General features: G+C 36.6%; 1 protein-coding gene across 3 annotated transcripts in view; it reads left to right on the forward strand.

The window, feature by feature from the left end:
- The window catches only part of lamb2 (laminin, beta 2 (laminin S)), a 170,397-nt gene that overhangs the window by 44,747 nt on the left and 99,470 nt on the right, over window positions 1-26,180 (forward strand). For all 3 annotated transcript variants that reach the window (XM_061904874.1, XM_061904873.1, XM_061904875.1), the window contains 4 exons: window positions 14,766-14,935; window positions 17,179-17,314; window positions 23,006-23,079; window positions 23,159-23,347. In XM_061904874.1, coding sequence (XP_061760858.1) covers window positions 14,766-14,935; window positions 17,179-17,314; window positions 23,006-23,079; window positions 23,159-23,347 — 569 coding nt within the window. The remainder of the gene's footprint in view (window positions 1-14,765; window positions 14,936-17,178; window positions 17,315-23,005; window positions 23,080-23,158; window positions 23,348-26,180) is intronic.

A 26,180-nucleotide genomic window follows, 5' to 3' on the forward strand; every position in this document is an offset into this window, starting at 1 on the left:
TGTCACAAAAGTGTCGCAAAAGTTGGGTTTTGATTGACACGCGGTAGAAAATGGATGGATGGATGGATGGATGGATGGATGGATGGATGGATGGATTTTGAGGCTCTCTCAGCCAAAAAGGTTCCCGACCCCTATGTTACAGCATCCAAAATCTGGACATGTCACAAAAGTGTCGCAAAAGTTGTGTTTTGATTGACAAGCGGTAGAAAATGGATGGATGGATGGATGGATGGATGAATGGATGGATGGATGGATGGATGGATGTTGAGGCTCTCTCAGCCAAAAAAGGTTCCCGTCCCCTGTGTTACAGCATCAAAAATCTGGACATGTCACAAAAGTGTCGCAAAAGTTGGGTTTTGATTGACACGCGGTAGAAAATGGATGGATGGATGAATGGATGGATGGATGGATGGATGGATGTTGAGGCTCTCTCAGCCAAAAAGGTTCCCGACCCCTGTGTTACAGCATCAAAAATCTGGACAAATCACAAAAGTGTCACAAAAGTTGTGTTTTGATTGACAAGCGGTAGGAAATGGATGGATGGATGGATGGATGGATGGATGGATGGATGGATGGATGTTGAGGCTCTCTCAGCCAAAAAGGTTCCCGACCCCTGTGTTACAGCATCAAAAATCTGGACAAGTCACAAAAGTGTCGCAAAAGTTGTGTTTTGATTGACAAGCGGTAGGAAATGGATGGATGGATGGATGGATGGATGGATGGATGGATGGATGTTGAGGCTCTCTCAGCCAAAAAGGTTCCCGACCCCTGTGTTACAGCATCAAAAATCAGGACAAGTCACAAAAGTGTCGCAAAAGTTGTGTTTTGATTGACAAGCGGTGGAAAATGGATGGATGTTATGTGACACAGTGACACTGGCTCCATGTCATGACGTCATTATACTTTGGAAACGACGTCATGATTGTTTGCCGGCAGCTGCTGAGGACCAGCTTTAAATGTTGTGTATTGGGAAGTAGCTGACAGATAAATGTTGCTGTGCGGCGTCAGAGAGAGAGAGGATGATTGACAGCAGGGATCTGAGAGGATCCTCTCCTTCAGACTCAGCGGCTCCTCTCTTTCTCAGCTGTCATCCTGCATTCCTCCCTCCGCCGTCTCTCCATCTATGGTCACGCAGGACACCTCATCCAAAATACTTACCACTCATGCGGGCACCAAGTTAGGAGAAAAATCTAAACCCAAAAACGTTTACATCCAGTGAGTACAAAACTGCAGAATCAGCAGCCTAATTAAAAAAAAGAAAAAAAAATGTAGAGCAGGGGTAGGGAACCTATGGCTCTAGAGCCAGATGTGGCTCTTGTGATGACTGCATCTGGCTCTCAGATAAATCTGAGCTGTGCTTCAGTACCAAAAAGGAGATAAAATATCAGGAAAAAATGTATTCAATGAAATAATTAAGAAGTTAAACACACTGACTTTATTTCAACCAAATTAAATTATGTTATGCACCCTTTAACTATTATTTCTGAAGATATTATTTTCCATCCATCCATGTTCTACCGCTTGTCCCATTTGGGGGGTGCTGGAGCCTACAACAGCTGCACTCGGGTGGAAGGCAGGGAACACCCTGGACAAGTCATCGCAGGGCCAACACAGATATTTAGTATAAATAATAATTAAAAAAATTGTAATTAAATTAAACAATTTACAAAAATGTAAATTAACTCACTTTAACTACTTTTATGTCATACTGTGTTCATTAGTGTCATAGTAAAAAATATAATATAATAATAATACGATTATGAAATATAATATTTTTTGCAAAGAAATTATTAAAAATAATTTAGAACTACAATAAAAATAATTAAAACCGAATTATAGGGAAATCGACTACGTATGTTGTAATAAAAATACAAATACTATAATATAATAATATATGACACTAATGTAATATGTGAAAACAAATGCTGATTAAAAAGTAATATAGAAAATAAAATAAAAATGATTAAAACCCAATTATACAGAAAAATATCTAATACAATTTGTAAATTAAAAATATTTAATATAACAATAACATAATAATACATAACGATAAGACAATATGTAAAAAAAGATCAGACTAAAAAAAATAAAAAAAATAAAAATGATTGAAACCCAATTATATAGAAAAAGTATCTGATATAAGTTGCAATTTAAAAATATATAACAATAATAATAAGATTATGAAATATATTAATGTATGTAAATAAATGATGATTAAAAATGATTTCCATCCATCCATTTCCTACCGCTTATTGCCTTCCGGGGTCGCGGGGGGCGCTGGCGCCTATCTCTGCTACAATCGGGCGGAAGATTTATAAATATTATCAAAATAATTAAAACCTAACTATATGGAAATCAGCTACATATGTTGTAATAAAAATAATACTATTATAATATATGACACTTGTAAAATATGTAAAAGTAAAAATGCTGATTAAAAAGTAATATAGAAAACAAAATAAAGATGCTGCGATGATGTGGCGACTTGTCCAGGGTGTACCCCGCCTTCCGCCCAATTGTAGCTGAGATAGGCACCAGCGCCGCCCGCGACCCCAAAGGGAATAAGCCGTAGGAAATGCCATCCATCCATCAATTTTCTACCGCTTATTCCCTTTTGTGGTCGCGGGGGGCGCTGGCGCATATCTCAGCTACAATCGGGCGGAAGGCGGGCTACGGCCTGGACAAGTCGCCACCTCATCGCAGGGCCAACACAGATAGACAGACAACATTCACACACTAGGGACCATTTAGTGTTGCCGTTCAAAAAGAAAATGGATGGGATGGAAACTAAAAATGATTAAAATCCATTTTTATCTTACTGATAGGATGCAGTGTGTCTCCCATAACAATGTGACCTCGGACTACGTTAAGGTAACGTGTGGAGTTCCCCAGGGTTCGGTCCTTGGCCCTGCACTCTTCAGCATCTACATGCTGCCGCTAGGTGACATCATACGCAAATACGGTGTTAGCTTTCACTGTTATGCTGATGACACCCAACTCTACATGCCCCTAAAGCTGACCAACACGCCGGATTGTAGTCAGCTGGAGGCGTGTCTTAATGAAATTAAACAATGGATGTCCGCTAACTTTTTGCAACTCAACGCCAAAAAAACGGAAATGCTGATTATCGGTCCTGCTAGACACCGAACTCTATTTAATAATACAACTCTAACATTTGACAACCAAACAATTAAACAAGGCGACACGGTAAAGAATCTGGGTGTTATCTTCCACCCAACTCTCTCCTTTGAGGCACACATTAAAAGCGTTACTAAAACGGCCTTCTTTCATCTCCGTAATATCGCTAAAATTCGCTCCATTCTGTCCACTAAAGACGCTGAGATCATTATCCATGCGTTTGTTACGTCTCGCCTCGACTACTGTAACGTATTATTTTCGGGTCTCCCCATGTCTAGCATTAAAAGTTTACAGTTGGTACAAAATGCGGCTGCTAGACTTTTGACAAGAACAAGAAAGTTTGATCACATTACGCCTGTACTGTATATACCTTTATATACATATATACATACATATATACCTATACTGTATATACCTTTATGTACATATATACATACATATATACCTATACTGTATATACCTTTATATACATATATACATACATATATACCTATACTGTATATACCTTTATATACATATATACATACATATATACCTATACTGTATATACCTTTATATACATATATACATACATATATACCTGTACTGGCTCACCTGCACTGGCTTCCTGTGCACTTAAGATGTGACATTAAGGTTTTACTACTTACGTATAAAATACTACACGGTCTAGCTACATCCTATCTTGCCGATTGTATTGTACCATATGTCCCGGCAAGAAATCTGCGTTCAAAGGACTCCGGCTTGTTAGTGATTCCCAAAGCCCAAAAAAAGTCTGCGGGCTATAGAGCGTTTTCATTTCGGGCTCCAGTACTCTGGAATGCCCTCCCGGTAACAGTTCGAGATGCCACCTCAGTAGAAGCATTTAAGTCTCACCTTAAAACTCATTTGTATACTCTAGCCTTTAAATAGACTCCCTTTTTAGACCAGTTGATCTGCCGTTTCTTTTCTTTTTCTTCTATGTCCCACTCTCCCTTGTGGAGGGGGTCCGGTCCGATCCGGTGGCCATGTACTGCTCGTCTGTGTATCGGCTGGGGACATCTCTGCGATGCTGACCCGCCTCCGCTTGGGATGGTTTCCTGCTGGCTCCGCTGTGAACGGGACTCTCGCTGCTGTGTTGGATCCGCTTTGGACTGGACTCTCGCGACTGTGTTGGATCCATTGTGGATTGAACTTTCACAGTATCATGTTAGACCCGCTCGACATCCATTGCTTTCCTCCTCTCCAAGGTTCTCATAGTCATCATTGTCACCGACGTCCCACTGGGTTTTCCTTGCCCTTATGTGGGCCTACCGAGGATGTCGTGGTGGTTTGTGCAGTCCTTTGAGACACTAGTGATTTAGGGCTATATAAGTAAACATTGATTGATTGATATAGAAAAATATCTCATGTATGCCAGGTAAAGGTTGAATATCCTTGAAGGTATTTTATAATCTCAGACTGCATGGAGAGAGATAAAAGTGACAAGATACACCATGTACAACAGCTTTCCCACGCACGCACGCACACACACACACACACACACACACACACACACACACGCTTGAAAGTATATCAGTAGTTAGCAGAACAGATGTCAAGTCACTTCCGAAGCGTCTGCCAGTGATACTGATAGATAGATAAGTCTTGTTTCTTCTCTCCCGTCACTCGCTTCTCTACTTGTTAGTGATCACTTCCAAAAGGATAAGCAGTGCAAAGTCTTGGAGTGTTTGTGGACTTCTTCTCCACTTGTTTCACACAATGTTTGTTTGTCTGTGTGAAAACCTCCTCTGCTTCCTTCCCACTCACTCCTCCGTCTAGTCCAGTTTCTATGTGACACACGTCTGCTTTGAAATAGACACTGAATCTCACGATTTGTCAATCCTGTCCTCATCTTTCCATGTTTCTTTTAGCAATATGAGGGAAAAATGTTATTGGCTTTTGGGGCGGTATAGCTCGGTTGGTAGAGTGGCCGTGCCAGCAAATTGAGGGTTCTAGGTTCGAACCCCGCTTCCGTCATCCTAGTCACTGCCGTCGTGTCCTTGGGCAAGACACTTTACCCACCTGCTCCCAGTGCCACCCACACTGGTTTAAATGTAACTCAGATATTGGGTTTCACTATGTAAAAGCGCTTTGAGTCACTAGAGAAAAGCGCTATATAAATATAATTCACTTCACACTTCAGCTGAGATAGGCTCCAGAACCCCCTGCCGCCCCAAAAGGGACAAGCGGTAAGAAATGGATGGATGGACTTCACTTTTACAGCAGAGATCCCCACTGTGCCAACTTAGACGTTGTCATTGAGCCAATTGGGCCCAATTTGGACAGTTTTCAAAACAAGTTTTATTTATATAAAACTTGAATTTCCGCCCGGGCGCTAATTCATTTAAAACCTCTTCTCACTCCTGCGCTCACCAAAGGCATGTGGTAAAAGTAAGCATGCGCTAATTATTTTAAAACCTCTTCTCAGTCCGGCACTTACCAAAGGAGTGCAGTAAAAATTTGAGTGTGATGTAAGCTTGGATCTTAAATCCTAATGAATAGCTCTTAATGTTCTTCCCTTTATGCGATTTCAAATTACCGGTATTGAAATCAGCCTCCTCCATTTTGAAAATGATGACAGGGGAAGTGTCACTCTTGGTATGCGCTAATTATTTTGCCAAGCGAGTTTGACCCGGCAGTAATTAAATGCAGGCGCATACTATATGCCCTGCGGCAATTCAAGGAAATATGGTGTATATATATATATATATATATATATATATATACATATATATATATATATATATACCATTCGATTAAATATCGATTCTTTGGGTCGCGATTTGATTATAAATCAATTTTTTTCGATTCGAAGCCGTTCTCGATTCAAAAACGATATTTTTCCAATTGAAAACGATTCTGTATTCATTCAATACATAGATTTCAGCAGGATCTACCCCAGTCTGCTGACATGTTAGCAGAGTAGTAGATTTAAAAAAAATAAGCTTTTATTGTCCTGATCTGCTGCTCGGATCATGTCATATTCTGGTTTTGTTCTGTTTCTGTATAGTATTCTGTTGGTGTTTGACTTCCTTAGTTCCTGGTGGCACTTCCAGTTTTGTTCTGTTGCCATAGTTACGCATTAGTGTCACCTGCCTTTTGTTTTTGACGCGCATATGCCTCGTAATTATTCTCCTTATTTAAGCCTGGCTTTTCTGTTGATTCACTCTCGCAACCTAATGTAACGGTTAGCTGGCATCGTGGTGCAGGTTCGTTCTCTCAAGGATGCAGTCGGATTGGACACAGCGTGAAAGTAAGAAATTATGATTTATTTATACTCTAAAAAACAGACTAGGAACAGAAAAGCTTGCACAAGGCACTAAAGGCAGAACAAACAGAACTAGCATGAGAGCTAGAAAGAACTAAAAGTGCTAGCATGTGAGCTAGGGAACAAACAAAGGAAGCATAGGGCGGAAGCTAGCAAGTACAAAAAACAGTTCCTTAGCACAATCAGGAATCAGCAACGTCACCTGTTGCATGGAACAGAAACTAGGATGCGAGAGCGAATCCACAGAAAAGGCAGGCTACATGTCCCTTGGCAAGTTTCACTGCAATAAGGCACTTTTTGTAGCCATCTACAAGCTTCTGGTTGAGTTTTTGACTACTTCGCTTGACAAAATTGGTGCAGTTCAGCTAAATGTGTTGGTTTTCTGACATGGGACTTGTTTCTTCAGCATTGTCCACACGTTTAGGTCAGGACGTCGGGGAAGGCCATTCTTAAAACCTCAATTCTAGCCTGATTTAGCCATTCCCTTACCACTTTTGACGTGTGTTTGGAGTCATTGTCCTGTTGGAACACCCAAAAGCGCCCAAGTCCCTAAGGATTCTAGCTTGTCCTGAAGAATTTAGAGGTTTTTCATTGTCCCATTTATTCTCTGTAGATCACCAGTTCCATTGGCAGCAAAACAGGCCCAGAGCATAATACTACCACCACCATACTTGACGGTAGGAATGGTGTTCCTGGGATTAAAGGCCTCACCTTTTCTCTTCCAAACAAATTGCTGGGTATTGTGGCCCAACAGCTGAAAAATGGGATCAGTCGTTCCTGACATTTCCTGAAAGTTTCATGAAAATATGTAGATAACTTTTTGAGTTATTTTGCCAACTGATTGACGGACGAGCCAACGACTGCAATGAATAATTAATGGTCATTAGAATAAGTCATTAGACATAGATACAGTAATTACTTTGCAAAATGAATGGGTAATATGAACGGACTTGGTTCTATAAGCCTTATAGTGTCTTCCTAGTTTGTTATTAATGCATTTGTTTGTTATGATGGAGGCCTCTTAATTCTGCCTAGCAACAAGTGGCTGCAAACATGTGATGTGACCACGATTGATTGATTGATTGAAACTTTTATTAATAGATTGCACAGTACAGTACATTGTTGCATTTCCGGCAGTAAGTCCAACACATTTCCAGTGAGGGTTGGACTCCGCCAAGGCTGTCCTTTGTCACCGATTCTGTTCATAACTTTTATGGACAGAATTTCTAGGCGCAGTCAAGGCGTTGAGGGGATCTGGTTTGGTGACCGCAGGATTAGGTCTCTGCTTTTTGCAGATGATGTGGTCCTGATGGCTTCATCTGACCGGGATCTTCAGCTCTCACTGGATCGGTTCGCAGCCGAGTAGAAGCATTTAAGTCTCATCTTAAAACTCATCTGTATACTCTAGCCTTTAAATAGACCTCCTTTTTAGACCAGTTGATCTGCCGCTTCTTTTCTTTCTCCTATGTCCCCCCCTCCCTTGTGGAGAGGGTCCGGTCCGATGACCATGGATGAAGTACTGACTGTCCAGAGTCGAGACCCAGGATGGACCGCTCGTCGGGACCCAGGATGGACCGCTCGCCTGTATCGGTTGGGGACATCTCTACGCTGCTGATCCGCTTGAGATGGTTTCCTGTGGACGGGATTCTCACTGCTGTGTTGGAGCCACTATGGATTGAACTTTCACAGTATCATGTTAGACCCGCTCGACATCCATTGCTTTCGGTCCCCTAGAGGGGGGGGGTTGCCCACATCTGAGGTCTTCTCCAAGGTTTCTCATAGTCAGCATTGTCACTGCCCACTGGGTGTGAGTTTTCCTTGCCCTTTTGTGGGTTCTTCCGAGGATGTTGTAGTCGTAATGATTTGTGCAGTCCTTTGAGACATTTGTGATTTGGGGCTATATAAATAAACATTGATTGATTGATTGATTGAGTGTGAAGCGACCGGAATGAGAATCAGCACCTCCAAGTCCGAGTCCATGGTTCTCGCCCGGAAAAGGGTGGAGTGCCATCTCCGGGTTGGGGAGGAGACCCTGCCCCAAGTGGAGGCGTTCAAGTACCTAGGAGTCTTGTTCACAAGTGGGGGAAGAGTGGATCGTGAGATCGACAGGCGGATCGGTGCGGCGTCTTCAGTAATGCGGACGTTGTACCGATCCGTTGTGGTGAAGAAGGAGCTGAGCCGGAAGGCGAAGCTCTCAATTTACCGGTCGATCTACGTTCCCATCCTCTCCTATGGTCATGAGCTTTGGGTCATGACCGAAAGGACAAGATCACGGGTACAAGCGGCCCAAATGAGTTTCCTCTCCCTTAGAGATAGGGTGAGAAGCTCTGCCATCCGGGAGGAACTCAAAGTAAAGCCGCTGCTCCTCCACATGGAGAGGAGCCAGATGAGGTGGTTCGGGCATCTGGTCAGGATGCCACCCGAACGCCTCCCTAGGGAGGTGTTTAGGGCACGTCCAACCGGTAGGAGGCCACGGGGAAGACCCAGGACACGTTGGGAAGACTATGTCTCCCGGCTGGCCTGGGAACGCCTCGGGATCCCCCGGGAAGAGCTAGACGAAGTGGCTGGGGAAAGGGAAGTCTGGGTTTCCCTGCTTAGGCTGTTGCTCCCGCGACCCGACCTCGGATAAGCGGAAGAAGATGGATGGATGGAGTACAGTACATATTCCGTACAATTGACCACTAAATGGTAACACCCGAATACGTTTTTCAACTTGTTTAAGTCGGGGTCCACGTTAATCAATTCATGGTAATAATGATAAATGGTATAATCAATCATTTGAGTATATTAGACAGATTTTTTATTTTGTGATGTTTTAAAATGTTTTTTTTTTTTTTGTAGTTTTGTCCTTGATTCTGTTTGTCTGACTTCCTAACTTTCTTGTAGTTTATCATTCTATTACAAGAGACACATTTAAAAATGTTAAAATGTACAACTTGCTTGGAAATTGAAAAGTCTTATTCATTAGGGATACATCTTACCACAACTTCACGATTCCTCTCGAGTCCGATTCTCGGGCTGACGTTTCGATGCAGAATCAAGTCTCGATTCAAACCCGTTCTCACAATATGTCATTTGGCATGGAATGAAAATAAAACTTTTTTTAAAACTGGTTAGGAGTAACAAAAATCTCCTTTTGGCTTATGCACTTAAATGGCCTAAAAAACATATTTTAAATAATTAATTCTGTTGAAAAAAATATTAATAAATCGATTTGTTTTTAGTTATTTTTTACAAAATGGATGGATGGATGTATTTATTTATTTATTTTTTGTCCTGTCCAGCTTCTCAGGCAAATCATATAGTTGATATAGATGTCCATATCACTCTCTTGTTGCCTTATTTATATTTGATTTTATTAAATGTATTTATATTATAATTTGCTGCAGCCAGGCCAGACTAGGAGGGGATAGAAAGAGAAAAAAAGGAAGAAAATCGATTTTTTAAAAACTATGTATTGAAAGAAATAAAAATTGCGTATCAGATGTAAATGTATTATTTTCAGCACCCCTTTTATTCACATCTCATCCATATGGAAGCAAAAAAAAATCAATATTTATCTATTTATTTTGTACATAAATCATACATATATGTAATGTTGAAGCCTACTGTCAGGTTTGCTACTGACAGTTTGTTTGTGTTTTATTTTTTCCTCTGTGTGTTTAGTATTTCCTGTTTTTAGTTCCTGTCAGCGCTCTTATTTTGTCTGCTTCCTGTTTTTTCCCCTCAGCTGTGGCTGATTGGCACCCGGCCACACCTGGTGTCAATCAGCCCGCTCCTATTTGTACCTGCTTTGTCTTACAGTTTGTTGGTCGGATTATTGTCATGTCGATGGCGCCCCCTATGACAATAATCCAGCCAACAAACTGTAAGACAAAGCAGGTACAAATAGGAAATTGGGCTGATTGACACCAGGTGTGGCCAGGTGCCAAACAGCGCACAGGGGGGAAAAAACTGGAAACAGACAAAATAAGAGCGCTGACAGGAACTAAAAACAGGAAATACTAAACACACAGAGGAAAAAATAAAACACAGTGCCAAGCCTGACACTTACAAACACATGTAAATGGTACAATGTGGAAACAGCAATATATTTCCTGTTCCTTCTCTGGTCCTTGTTTTCAAAAATTGAATGAATATTTTTTGCTTTATGCTACTTTTATTACACAGCTGTTGAATGAATTTGCCCATACAGGGTCATTAATTTGATTCATTGTTTTCTTTTTTTTTTTAATAGTCCATTGGTTTTAATGCCTTTACTGCCTCCCTGTAACAATTAGGATGGTTTATTGTGTGTCGTTAGGAGGTGACAAATGTTGGGTCTCTAGTTGTCGCAATAAAAGCCCACTTGGAGACGTTCCTGACATCCAGGAGCAGGCTGACACCATCCAGCTGTGCTGGTGGGAGTCCAGAGTGTGGTTATGAGGAGTCCTTCTGTCTGTCAAGTCCACAGCAGGTGTTTGCAATCCTGCCCACATCATCATCATCATCATCCACACACACTACTGTGTGATACAGGCGGCTGGGAGAAGTAGAACTTTCCTGGCCAATAACAGACTTCCAAACTCATACCAAACCCCAAACCAATAAAGTTGGATCGTCGTGTAGATGGTAAATAAAAACAGAACACAATGATTTGCAAATGCTTTTCAACTTATATTCAATTGAATAGACTGCAAAGACAAGATATTTCATGTTCAAACTGGCAAATAATCATTAACTTAGAATTTAATGGCAGCAACACATTGTTTGGAGTCCTTTGCAATGGGCCTGGCGGACCCTACAACAGTCCGTTGTGGTATTTCATGCTTCATAATGCGCCACACATTGTCAATGGGAGACAGGTCTGGACTACAGGCAAGCCAGTCTAGTACCCGCACTATTTTACTACAAAGCCGTGCTGTTGTAACACGTGGCTAGGCATTGTCTTGCCGAAATAAGCAGGGGCGTCCACGATAACGTTGCTTGGATGGCAACATATGTTGTTCCAAAACCTGTATGTACCTTTCAGCATTAATGGTGCCTTCACAGATGTGTAAGTTACCCATGCCTTGGGCACTATTACACCCCCATACCATCACAGATGCTGGCTTTTCAACTTTGCGCCTAGAACAATCCCAATATTTATATTCCTCTTTGGTCCGGAGGACACCACGTTCACAGTTTCCAAAAACAATATGAAATGTTGACTTTTCAGACCACAGAAAACTTTTCCACTTTGCATCAGTTCATTTTAGATGAGCTCAGGCCCAGCGAAGCTGGCGGCGTTTCTGGGTGTTGTTGATAAATGGCTTTCGCTTTGCATAGTAGAGTTTTAACTTGCACTTACAGATGTAGCGACCAACTGTAGGTACTGACAGTGGTTTTCTGAAGTGTTCCTGAGCCCATGTGGTGATATCTTTTACACACTGATGTCAGTTTTTGATGCAGTACCGCCTGAGGGATCAAAGGTCCGTAATATCATCGCTTACGTGCCCACATCATCATCATCCACACACACACTACTGTGTGATACAGGCGGCTGGGAGAAGTAGAACTTTCCTGGCCAATAACAGACTTCCAAACTCTTTTCAGATAGCACTCTGACAGGAATATACCAAACCCCAAACCAGTAAAGTTGGGACGTCGTGTAGATGGTAAATAAAAACAGAACACAATGATTTGCAAATGCTTTTCAACTTATATTCAATTGAATGGACCGCAAAGGCAAGATATTTCATGTTCAAACTGGCAAATAATCATTAACTTAGAATTTAATGGCAGCAACACATTGTTTGGAGTCCTTTGCAATGGGCCTGGTGGACCCTACAACAGTCCGTTGTGGTATTTCATGCTTCATAATGCGCCACACATTGTCAATGGGAGACAGGTCTGGACTACAGGCAAGCCAGTCTAGTACCCACACTATTTTACTGTGAAGCCACGCCGTTGTAACACGTGGCTTGGCATTGTCTTGCCGAAATAAGCAGGGGCGTCCACGATAACGTTGCTTGGATGGCAACATATGTTGTTCCAAAACCTGTATGGACCTTTCAGCATTAATGGTGCCTTCACAGATGTGTAAGTTACCCATGCCTTGGGCACTATTACACCCCCATACCATCACACATGCTGGCTTTTCAACTTTGCGCCTAGAACAATCCCAATATTTATATTCCTCTTTGGTCCGGAGGACACCACGTTCACAGTTTCCAAAAACAATATGAAATGTTGATTTTTCAGACCACAGAAAACTTTTCCACTTTGCATCAGTTCATTTTAGATGAGCTCGGGCCCAGCGAAGCTGGCGGCGTTTCTGGGTGTTGTTGATAAATGGCTTTCGCTTTGCATAGTAGAGTTTTAACTTGCACTTACAGATGTAGCGACCAACTGTAGGTACTGACAGTGGTTTTCTGAAGTGTTCCTGAGCCCATGTGGTGATATCTTTTACACACTGATGTCAGTTTTTGATGCAGTACCGCCTGAGGGATCAAAGGTCCGTAATATCATCGCTTACGTGCAATGATTTCTCCAGATTCTCTGAACCTTTTGATGATTTTACGGACCGTTTTTACATTTTATGGCACTTTTAATTATTTTGTGAATTTTATGGTAATTTTTTGTAGCCGTTTTTTTATTTAGTGTTCTTGTACATATTTTAGGGCATGTTTTAATTACTATATACGTAACATTATTAAAATATCTTATATGACATTTGTTTTTATTCTACAGATTAAAAAAATAAAATAGACATGTTAAATTAATAGTTTTATAACATGTTTTTTTTAAGGCATCTTTGAAGTGTTGTGATCTGATTGGTTAAAATTTTAGTCAAAAAGGTTAAAAAGCATATACATTTTTCATAATCAGTTGTGAAGAATATAGTTAAGTTTATTATATCACAATTTAATTAATTCATTGAAATAGTTCCTTTTTTTTGTAGAAAATTTTAATCCATTATTTTGCAATTAAATAATATTTTTATCACAAACTTAATCGGCTTAAAAACTACATTCACAAAAAACAAGTAAAATACATTTAAAATAATAATAAAATAAAATTACTTTTTTTAAACTAAAAAACAAAATATCAATTTGATCAATTTGTCGAAATGTTTTTCTATTTTTGTGGAAAAATATAACCCATTATTTTGCATTGCAAATAAATAATTCAGATAAAAAAATAAGTAAAATAAACAAAAAATATTGAAAAAATATAATCACTTATTTTACTAAAAAACCAAAAAAAGTCACAATTTAATACATTTGTTGAAATCTTTTTTTTTTGTGGAAAAAAATGTAATCCTCTATTTTGCATTAAATAATTAATATTTTTATCATCAACTTAAAAACTGCATTCATAAAAAAAGAAGTACAATTAATTTAAAATAAAAAAAAAAATAAAAACACTTTTTTTTAAAAAAAACAAAAAAATTAAATGTCACAATTCAATCAAATCGTGGAAATGTTATCATTTTTTTGTGATAAAATGTAATCCATTATTTTGCATTTTAATTAAATAATTCTGATTTTGGCTTAAAAACTACATACAAAATGAGAAATGTTGGGGCGGTTTAGCTCGGTTGGTAGAGTGGCCGTGCCAGCAACTTGAGGGTTGCAGGTTCGATTCCCGCTTCTGCCATCCTAGTCACTGCCGTTGTGTCCTTGGGCAGGACACTTTACCCACCTGCTCCCAGTGCCACCCACACTGGTTTAAATGTAACTTAGATATTGGGTTTCACTATGTAAAGCGCTTTGAGTCACTAGAGAAAAAGCGCTATATAAATATAATTCACTTCACTTCTAAAACTGTTCGACAATTTGCTTACAAATTGGTGTACCTCGCCCCGTCTTTGTTTGTGAATTACTTAGCATTTCATGGAAGCTGCTTTTATACCCAATCATGGCACCCACCTGTTCCCAATTAGCCTGCACACCTGTGGGATGTTCCAAATAAGTGTTTGATGAGCATTCCTCAACTTTATCAGTATTTATTGCCACCTTTCCCAACTTCTTTGTCACGTGTTGCTGGCATCAAATTCTAAAGTTAATGATTATTTGCACAAAAAAAAAAATGTTTATGAGTTTGAACATCAAATATGTTGTCTTTGTAGCATATTCAACTGAATATGGCTTGAAAAGGATTTGCAAATCATTGTATTCTGTTTATATTTACATCTAACACAATTTCCCAACTCATATGGAAACGGGGTTTGTACTTCAACTAGAAAGAATGTTTCTTATAAAGGTATATTGTGTGGCTATCTGCTAATCAAGTTCTGCACCGCTGCTTCCTGTTCACTTTGATTCATTTCCTGCCTCTCCCACGTCTCTCTCTCTCTCTCTCGCTCGTCCACCTCCAGTCTTGGCAGCGGCCGGCGGCCAGGAGCCTGACCACAGCCACGGCTGTAACCAAGGCAGCTGTTACCCGGCAACGGGGGACCTGCTGGTGGGACGAGAGAAGAAGCTGAAGGCCTCGTCCACGTGCGGCATGAGGAGGAAGGAAACTTACTGCATCGTCAGTCACCTGCAGGTCAGCTCAGGAGACACCTTTGACCAAAATGTCAACATTAAATACAAGTAAATCAGAAATGTGTCAACTATGTGACTTAAATGATCACATTGTTCATGAATTAATTAAAATATGAAATATCATCTAATTTATTTTCTTTTCTTTTCTTAGTTTATTTGGAACATGACATACATACAACATTATACATCAGTTAAATTCATCATTTCGCAATACACAAAATACATCATGTCCGAAAAGGAGTAGGAAGAAGCAAAGCTTATTTAATCCTACCCCTTTTCCACTTCAGAGCGCCCACAAGATATACATTCATTCACTGACCTTCTTTAGAGCAAAATAGCAAAATGACATCTATGAGTGATTAACACAGCAGTTTTCTAACATGTACTTAATTATTTCAGTCATTATTAACATACTAAGATGAAGAATATCTTATTTTCAATAAGTTTGAAAGTGTTTCTCATAATACTTCTTCTTTGTACTTTGTAAGCACTATTAATTTAAACATCCTCTTAAAGTGGATCATATCAGTACAACGTTTAACTTCTTTACTTAATACATTCCATCATTTAATTCCACATACTGATATGCTAAAAGTTTTAAGAGTTGTACGTGCATACAAATGTTTTAAGTTAGATTTTCCTCTAAGTTTATATTTCTCCTCTTTAGTTGAGAAGAATTGTTGTACATTCTTTGGGAGCAGGTTATAATTTACTTTGTACATCAATTTAGCTGTTTGCAATTTTATCAAGTCATCGAGTTTTAATATTTTTGACTCAATAAATAAAGGGTTTGTATGTTCTCTATATCCAACATTGTGTATTATTCTAATCGATCTTTTTTGTAACACAGTTAACGAATGTAGTGCACATTTGTAGTTGTTTCCCCATATTTCTGCACAATAACTCAGATATGTAACACTAGCGAGCAGTAGAGAATATAAAGTGATTTTTGGCCCAGGACGTATTTTGCTTTATTCATTATTGAAATATTTTTTGCCACCTTATGTTGTATGTTTTGTATATGAGATTTCCAGTTCATTTTATCATCTATTAATACTCCCAAAAATCTGGTTTCTTTTACCCTTTCGATATCTATTCCATCAATTTGTATTCGTGTCTGATGCTCTTTTCTACTGTTACCAAATAGCATTATTGTAGTTTTACTGAGATTCAAGGATAGCCTATTTTTATCAAACCATTTTTTTAATGTATTAATTTCTTCCGTTATTATTTGTATTATCTTCTGTGTGTTCTCTCTTGAACAGAAAGCAGTTGTGTCCTCTGCAAATAAAACTAACTTCAAGTCTTTTGTAACTTTGCAAATATCGTTTATATAACGATTGAACAATCTTGGTCCCGGTATTGATCCCTGGGGTACACCACAAGATATATCCAATCGTGTTGAACTATTTTCACCCATCTTCACATATTGCTTCCTGTTGGTTAAATAACTTCTTATCCAGCTCAAGACCAAACCTCTGATGCCATAACGTTCTAGTTTTTTAATTAAAATATCATGATTAATTGTGTCAAATGCTTTTGTTAAATCCATGAATTTACATTCCCATTTTATACAGTAGGGCAAAAAAGTATTTAGTCAGCCAGCGATTGTGCAAGTTCTCCCACCTAAAATGATGACAGAGGTCTGTAATTTTCATCATAGGTACACTTCAACTGTGAGAGACAGAATGTGAAAAAAAAAATCCAGGAATTGAAATTATAGGAATTTTAAAGAATTTATATGTAAATGATGGTGGAAAATAAGTATTTAGTCAACCATTCAAAGCTCTCACTGATGGTTTTGGCTCAAAATCTCACGATACATGGCCCCATTCATTCTTTCCTTAACACGGATCAATCGTCCTGTCCCCTTAGCAGAAAAACAGCCCCAAAGCATGATGTTTCCACCCCCATGCTTCACAGTAGGTGTGGTGTTCTTGGGATGCAACTCAGTATTCTTCTTCATCCAAACACGACCAGTTGAGTTTGTACCAAAATGGATACATGGATGATACAGCAGAGGATTGGGAGGATGTCATGTGGTCAGATGAAACCAAAATAGAACTTTTTGGTATAAACTCAACTCGTCATACTCAAACGTTTGCTCACTTTCATCATTGGTATTCATAGCAGCTGGAAGAACTTTCTTACTGGACATGTTGCCACATTTTGCTTTTCTGGCCTCCTCGTTGACCCTAAGAGTGTGTGACCTCTGACCTCTTTGGCCTTGTCCCGCTGACACAGGACGAGAAGAAGTGTTTCGACTGTGACTCCAGGCGGCCTTACGACCCCGTCTACAACACCATCAATCACCGCATGGAGAACGTGATCACCACCTTCAAACCTCACCGCAAGAAGTCGTGGTGGCAGTCGGAGAACGGTGAGAAGGACTTTCAATAGAACAGAATAGAATAGAAAGTACTTTACTGATCCCTGGGGGAAATCCAGCACCACAGTTCGCTCAAAATAAACATTAAGGTATTTTTACATGTGAATAATAGAAATACATTCTATTATACAGCATTATTCACATGTGAATAACAAATACAGTCTATTATACAGCATTATTCACATGTAAATAATATAAATACAGTCTATTATACAGCATTATTCACATGTGAATGACATAAATACAGTCTATTATGCAGCATTATTCACTTGTGAATAATATAAATACAGTCTATTATACAGCATTATTCACATGTGAATAACATAAATACAGTCTATTATACAGCATTATTCACATGTGAATAATATAAATACAGTCTATTATACAGCATTATTCACATGTGAATAACATAAATACAGTCTATTATACAGCATTATTCACATGTGAATACCATAAATACAGTCTATTATACAGCATTATTCACATGTTAATAACATAAATACAGTCTTTTAAACAGCATTATGCACATGTGAATAATATAAATACAGTCTATTATACAGCATTATTCACATGTGAATAATGTAAATACAGTCTATTATACAGCATTATTCACATGTGAATAATGTAAATACAGTCTATTATACAGCATTATTCACATGTGAATAATGTAAATACAGTCTATTATACAGCATTTTTTCCATTTGAATAACCTAAATACAGTCTATTATGCAGCATTATTCACATGTGAATAACATAAATACAGTCTATTATACAGCATTATTCACATGTGAATGACATAAATACAGTCTATTATACAGCATTATTCACATGTGAATACCATAAATACAGTCTATTATACAGCATTATTCACATGTGAATAATATAAATACAGTCTATTATACAGCATTATTCACATGTAAATAAAATAAGTACAGTCTGTTATACAGCATTATTCACATGTGAATACCATAAATACAGTCTATTATACAGCATTATTCACATGTGAATAATATAAATACAGTCTATTATACAGCATTATTCACATGTGAATAACAAATACAGTCTATTATGCAGCATTATTCACATGTGAATAACATAAATACAGTCTATTATACAGCATTATTCACATGTGAATGACATAAATACAGTCTATTATGCAGCATTATTCACTTGTGAATAATATAAATACAGTCTATTATACAGCATTATTCACATGTGAATAACATAAATACAGTCTATTATACAGCATTATTCACATGTGAATAATATAAATACAGTCTATTATACAGCATTATTCACATGTGAATAACATAAATACAGTCTATTATACAGCATTATTCACATGTGAATACCATAAATACAGTCTATTATACAGCATTATTCACATGTGAATAACATAAATACAGTCTTTTAAACAGCATTATGCACATGTGAATAATATAAATACAGTCTATTATACAGCATTATTCACATGTGAATAATGTAAATACAGTCTATTATACAGCATTATTCACATGTGAATAATGTAAATACAGTCTATTATACAGCATTATTCACATGTGAATAATGTAAATACAGTCTATTATACAGCATTATTCACATGTGAATAATATAAATACAGTCTATTATACAGCATTATTCACATGTGAATAATGTAAATACAGTCTATTATACAGCATTATTCACATGTGAATAATGTAAATACAGTCTATTATACAGCATTTTTTCCATTTGAATAACATAAATACAGTCTATTATGCAGCATTATTCACATGTGAATAACATAAATATAGTCTATTATACAGCATTATTCACATGTGAATGACATAAATACAGTCTATTATGCAGCATTATTCACACGTGAATAATATACATAGTCTTTTATACAGTATTATTCACATGTGAATAACAAATACAGTCTATTATACAGCATTATTCACATGTAAATAATATAAATACAGTCTATTATACAGCACTATTCACATGTGAATAACATAAATACAGTCTTTTAAACAGCATTATGCACATGGGAATAACATTAAATACAGTCTATTATACAGCATTATTCACATGTGAATAACAAATACAGTCTATTATACAGCATTATTCACATGTGAATAACAAATACAGTCTATTATACAGTATTATTCACATGTAAATAAGATAAGTACAGTCTTTTATACAGCATTATTCACATGTGAATAACATAAATAGTATTTTAAACAGCATTATGCACATGTGAATAATATAAATACAGTCTATTATACAGCATTATTTACATGTGAATAAAATATATAAAGTCTATTATACAGCATTATTCACATGTGAATAATATAAATAAAGTCTATTATACAGCATTTTTTACATGGGAATAAAATATATAAAGTCTATTATACAGCATTATTCACATGTGAATAATATAAATAAAGTCTATTATACAGCATTTTTTACATGGGAATAAAATATATAAAGTCTATTATACAGCATTATTCTCATGTGAATAATATAAATACACTCTATTTTACATTTAAGTACAGTCAAAAAGGAACACATGCATTATATAGTCTGGTGGCTGTCGGAACTTGAAGGCCATCTTTGTGTTGTCCTCGCCTGAGTAGTGCAGCACTGGACTGAAGAAGACCGATTGTAGATATTTTTAGTCCTACTTTGAGATCATTGACCGGAAAGGTCACAGACTTTGTTAGCATGAACACATGCAGGAATTTTGGACATTTTCCATTCAAATATGTACTGATTTACTTTCGTTCCCTTTCCGTCATTTTCCTTCCTCAGCACAGTGGATTATTATAGTTTTGAGATGTGGTTTTACAGTTGATTTAAAGAAGTGAACAAAGGAGAAACTTTCATTTATCATTTCTATATTGGAATGTATCCATAATCAGGACTTAAAGTGACATCACAAGAGACTTTAAAAGTCTTATACAAGTGCTATAATGAAGGCAACACATGACTTCAGTATCTATATTAGCCACATTAGCCTACTATCAAAATGACTTGAAAAGTCTTATACAAGTCTTATAATGAAGGCAACGCATGACTTAAGTGTCTATATTAGTTATATTAGCCTACTATCAAAATGACTTTAAAAGTCTTATACAAGTGTTATAATGAAGGCAACACATGACGTAAGTGTCTATATTAGTTATAATAGCCTACTATCAAAATGACTTTAAAAGTCTTATATAAGTGTTATAATGAAGACAACACATGACTTAAGTGTCTATATTAGCTACATTAGCCTACTATCAAAATGACTCTAAGAGTCTTGTATAAGTCTTATAATGAAGGCAACACATGACTTAAGTGTCTATATTAGTTATAATAGCCTACTATCAAAATGACTTTAAAAGTCTTATATAAGTGTTATAATGAAGACAACACATGACTTAAGTGTCTATATTAGCTACATTAGCCTACTATCAAAATGACTCTAAGAGTCTTGTATAAGTCTTATAATGAAGGCAACACATGACTTAAGTGTCTATATTAGTTATAATAGCCTACTATCAAAATGACTTTAAAAGTCTTATATAAGTGTTATAATGAAGGCAACAGATGACTTAAGTGTCTATATTAGCTATAACAGCCTACTATCAAAATGACTTTAAAAGTCTTATACAAGTGTTATAATGAAGGCAACACATGATGTAAGTGTCTATATTAGTTATAATCGCCTACTATTAAAATGACTTTAAAAGTCTTATAATGAAGGATACACATGATGTAAGTGTCTATATTAGTTATAATAGCCTACTATCAAAATGACTTTAAATTCTTATACAAGTGTTATAATGAAGGCAACACATGATGTAAGTGTCTATATTAGTTATAATAGCCTACTATTAAAATGACTTTAAAAGTCTTATAATGAAGGATACACATGATGTAAGTGTCTATATTAGTTATAATAGCCTACTATCAAAATGACTTTAAAAGTCTTAAACAAGTCTTATAATGAAGGCAACACATGATGTAAGTGTCTATATTAGTTATAATCGCCTACTATTAAAATGACTTTAAATTCTTATACAAGTGTTATAATGAAGGCAACACATGATGTAAGTGTCTATATTAGTTATAATAGCCTACTATCAAAATGACTTTAAAAGTCTTAAACAAGTCTTATAATGAAGGCAACACATGATGTAAGTGTCTATATTAGTTATAATAGCCTACTATCAAAATGACTTTAAATTCTTATACAAGTGTTATAATGAAGGCAACACATGATGTAAGTGTCTATATTAGTTATAATAGCCTACTATTAAAATGACTTTAAAAGTCTTATAATGAAGGATACACATGATGTAAGTGTCTATATTAGTTATAATAGCCTACTATCAAAATGACTTTAAAAGTCTTATACAAGTGTTATAATGAAGGCGACACATGATGTAAGTGTCTATATTAGTTATAATCGCCTACTATTAAAATGACTTTAAAAGTCTTATAATGAAGGATACACATGATGTAAGTGTCTATATTAGTTATAATAGCCTACTATCAAAATGACTTTAAATTCTTATACAAGTGTTATAATGAAGGCAACACATGATGTAAGTGTCTATATTAGTTATAATAGCCTACTATTAAAATGACTTTAAAAGTCTTATAATGAAGGATACACATGATGTAAGTGTCTATATTAGTTATAATAGCCTACTATCAAAATGACTTTAAAAGTCTTAAACAAGTCTTATAATGAAGGCAACACATGATGTAAGTGTCTATATTAGCTATAACAGCCTACTATCAAAATGACTTTAAAAGTCTTATACAAGTGTTATAATGAAGGCAACACATGATGTAAGTGTCTATATTAGTTATAATCGCCTACTATTAAAATGACTTTAAAAGTCTTATAATGAAGGATACACATGATGTAAGTGTCTATATTAGTTATAATAGCCTACTATCAAAATGACTTTAAAAGTCTAATACAAGTGTTATAATGAAGGCAACACAAGATGTAAGTGTCTATATTAGTTATAATAGCCTACTATCAAAATGACTTTAAAAGTCTTATATAAGTGTTATAATTAAAGCAACACATGACTTAAGTGTCTATATTAGCTATAACAGCCTACTATCAAAATGACTTTAAAAGTGTTATATAAGTGTTATAATGAAGGCAACAGATGACTTAAGTGTCTATATTAGTTATAATAGCCTACTATCAAAATGACTTTAAAAGTCTAATACAAGTGTTATAATGAAGGCAACACATGATGTAAGTGTCTATATTAGTTATAATAGCCTACTATCAAAATGACTTTAAAAGTCTTATATAAGTGTTATAATTAAAGCAACACATGACTTAAGTGTCTATATTAGCTATAACAGCCTACTATCAAAATGACTTTAAAAGTGTTATATAAGTGTTATAATGAAGGCAACAGATGACTTAAGTGTCTATATTAGTTATAATAGCCTACTATCAAAATGACTTTAAAAGTCTTAAACAAGTCTTATAATGGAGGCAACACATGATGTAAGTGTCTATATTATCTATAACAATCTACTAATAAAATAATCAATCAATCAATCAATCAATCAATCAATCAATCAGTCAAAACTCTGTGAACATTTCCAGTTATTAATATCAGCCAGAAAATGGGTTAAAAGTGTCAATAATGGTATTGTTTTCCTTTTGTGTGACAGGGAAGTCAAATGTTTACATCCAGCTGGACCTGGAGGCAGAGTTTCACTTCACTCACCTCATTATGACATTCAAGGTAGCTTCAAAACGGCTAAACTTTCTTCAACTGCGTCAATAAATTGCTAAAAAAAATTAAAAAATATATTTTTTTGCAGACATTCCGCCCGGCAGCAATGTTGATCGAGCGGTCGGCCGACTTCGGGCGCAACTGGCAGATCTACCGCTACTTTTCCCACGACTGCGCCGCCAACTTTCCCGGCATATCCCAGGGTCCTTTGCACAGCATTAACGACGTCATCTGTGAGACGCGTTACTCTGACATCGAGCCGTCCACGGAGGGAGAGGTCAGTGCTAGAGATGATGAGCCCCATTCGGCAATAAGTTCCCAACTTTTCCTATTATCTTTCTCCTTAAGTGATATCCAAAGAGAAGTCCATTCAAATTCATGACGTGTTCTTAAACGGCCAAATTGTTCCCACCTGCTTTTCTTAAGTTGTTGAATGCCAAATGGTTAGCGCATGCTTGTCTATCATAATTTGCATACAAACACGCCATTATTTACCCGATATGCATATGTAAACACCCTTAATTCTGTAGTTTGCATAGGTAAACGCTAGGGGTGTGGGAAAAATTCGATTCGAATACGAATCGAATTGTTTACGTTGTGCGATTCAGAATCGATTCCCATTTTTAAAAAATGTATTTATTTATTTTATTATTTATTTATTTTATTTTTATCAATCCAACAAACCATTAAACAGCAATACCATAACAATGCAATCCAATTCCAAAACCAAACCTGAGCCAGCAACACTCAGAACTACAATAAACAGAGCAATTGAGAGGAGACACAAACACCACACAGAACAAACCAAAAGTAGTGAAACAAAAATGAATATTATCAACAACAGTATCAATATTATTTATAATTTCAGCATAGCAGTGATTAAAAATCCCTCATTGACATTATCATTAGATATTTATAAAAATAAAGGAAAAGTGTCACAGTGGCTTACACTTGCATGGCATCTCATAAGCTGGACAACACACTGTGTCCAATGTTTTCACAAAGATAAAATAAGTCATATTTTTCGTTCGTCTAATAGTTAAATTTACATAATTGCAATCAGTTGATAAAACATTGTTCTTTACAATTATAAAAGCTTTTAAAAAAAAAAAATCTATTACTCTGCTAGCATGTCAGCAGACTGGGGTAGATCCTGCTGAAATCCTATGTGTTGAATGAATACAGAATCGTTTTGAATCGGAAAAATATCGTTTTTGAATCGAGAATCGAATCGAAAAAAATCGATATATTATCAAATCGGGACCCCAAGAATCGATATTGAATCGAATCGTGGGACACCCAAAGATCCACAGCCCTAGTAAATGCCTTTAATTCCCCACATAAGGGCACAATTCCGGCGGAAAAGCCCATTATCAAACACACGGAGAAAACACAAACATTCGTATTATCCCGCAGGGGAAACACATAGTGTCAATAGGTGAATTTAAGAAAGGGGGGACTGCTGAGGTAGTCCGAAGCGTTCAAATAAATATTCGTCACTTCGGGCAAATAGGTCTACATGGTCGTGAAATATGCGCTCCCTCTACAGCGCACTATATGCGGTATCTTGCAGTAGAAGCACACGGTGTTTTGAAATGTCTATATATTGCTCATTTTACTATATATCTGTCTGTCTTATCCATCTATCTATCTATCTATCCATCTATCTATCTATCTATCTATCTATCTATCTATCTATCTATCTGTCTATCTATCTATCTATCTATCTATCTATCTATCTATCTATCTATCTATCTCTACAGCCTTTATTTCCCCAATATGCATATGTACACACACTTAATTCTGTAATTTGCATAGGTAAACACCCTTAATTCCCCATATAAGGGCACAATTCCGGCGGAAAAGCTGAACATCAAACACACGGCGAAAACACAAACATTCGTATTATCCCGCAGGGGAAACACATAATGTCAAAACTTAAAATTAAGAAAGGGGGGACTGCTGAGGTAGCCCAAAGCATTCAAATAAATAGGTCTACATGGTCGTGAAATATGCGCTCCGTCATTTTGCTTAATGTCTTTATCTATCTATCTATCCATCTATCTATCTATCTATCTATCTATCTATCTATCTATCTATCTATCTATCTATCTATCTATCTATCTATCTATCTATCTATCTATCTATCTATCTATCCATCTTTCCATCTATCTATCTATCTATCTATCTATCTATCTATCTATCTATCTATCTATCTATCTATCTATCTATCCATCTATCCATCTATCCATCTATCCATCTTTCCATCTATCTATCTATCTATCTATCTATCTATCTATCCATCCATCTATACAGCCCTTATTTCCCCAATATGCATATGTACACACACTTAATTCTGTAATTTGCATAGGTAAACACACTTAATTCCCCATATAAGGGCACAATTCCGGCGGAAAACGTAAGTTTAAGAAAGGGGGGACTGCTGAGGTAGCCCAAAGCGTTCAAATAAATATTCGTCACTTCGGGCAAATAGGTCTACATGGTCGTGAAATATGCGCTCCGTCATTTTGCTTAATGTCTTTATCTATCTATCTATCTATCTATCTATCTATCTATCTATCTATCTATCTATCTATCTATCTATCTATCTATCTATCTATCTATCCATCTATCTATCTATCTATCTATCTATATATCTATCCATCTATCCATCTATCCATCTATCCATCTATCCATCTTTCCATCTATCTATCTATCTATCTATCTATCTATCTATCTATCTATCTATCTATCTATCTATCTATCTATCTATCTATCCATCTATCCATCTATCCATCTATCCATCTTTCCATCTATCTATCTATCTATCTATCTATCTATCTATCTATCTATCCATCCATCTATACAGCCCTTATTTCCCCAATATGCATATGTACACACACTTAATTCTGTAATTTGCATAGGTAAACACACTTAATTCCCCATATAAGGGCACAATTCCGGCGGAAAACGTAAGTTTAAGAAAGGGGGGACTGCTGAGGTAGCCCAAAGCGTTCAAATAAATATTCGTCACTTCGGGCAAATAGGTCTACATGGTCGTGAAATATGCGCTCCCTCTACATCGCACTATATGCGGTATCTTGCAGTAG

This window comes from Nerophis ophidion, linkage group LG06, assembly GCF_033978795.1.
Source record: "Nerophis ophidion isolate RoL-2023_Sa linkage group LG06, RoL_Noph_v1.0, whole genome shotgun sequence".
Lineage (NCBI taxonomy): Eukaryota > Metazoa > Chordata > Actinopteri > Syngnathiformes > Syngnathidae > Nerophis > Nerophis ophidion.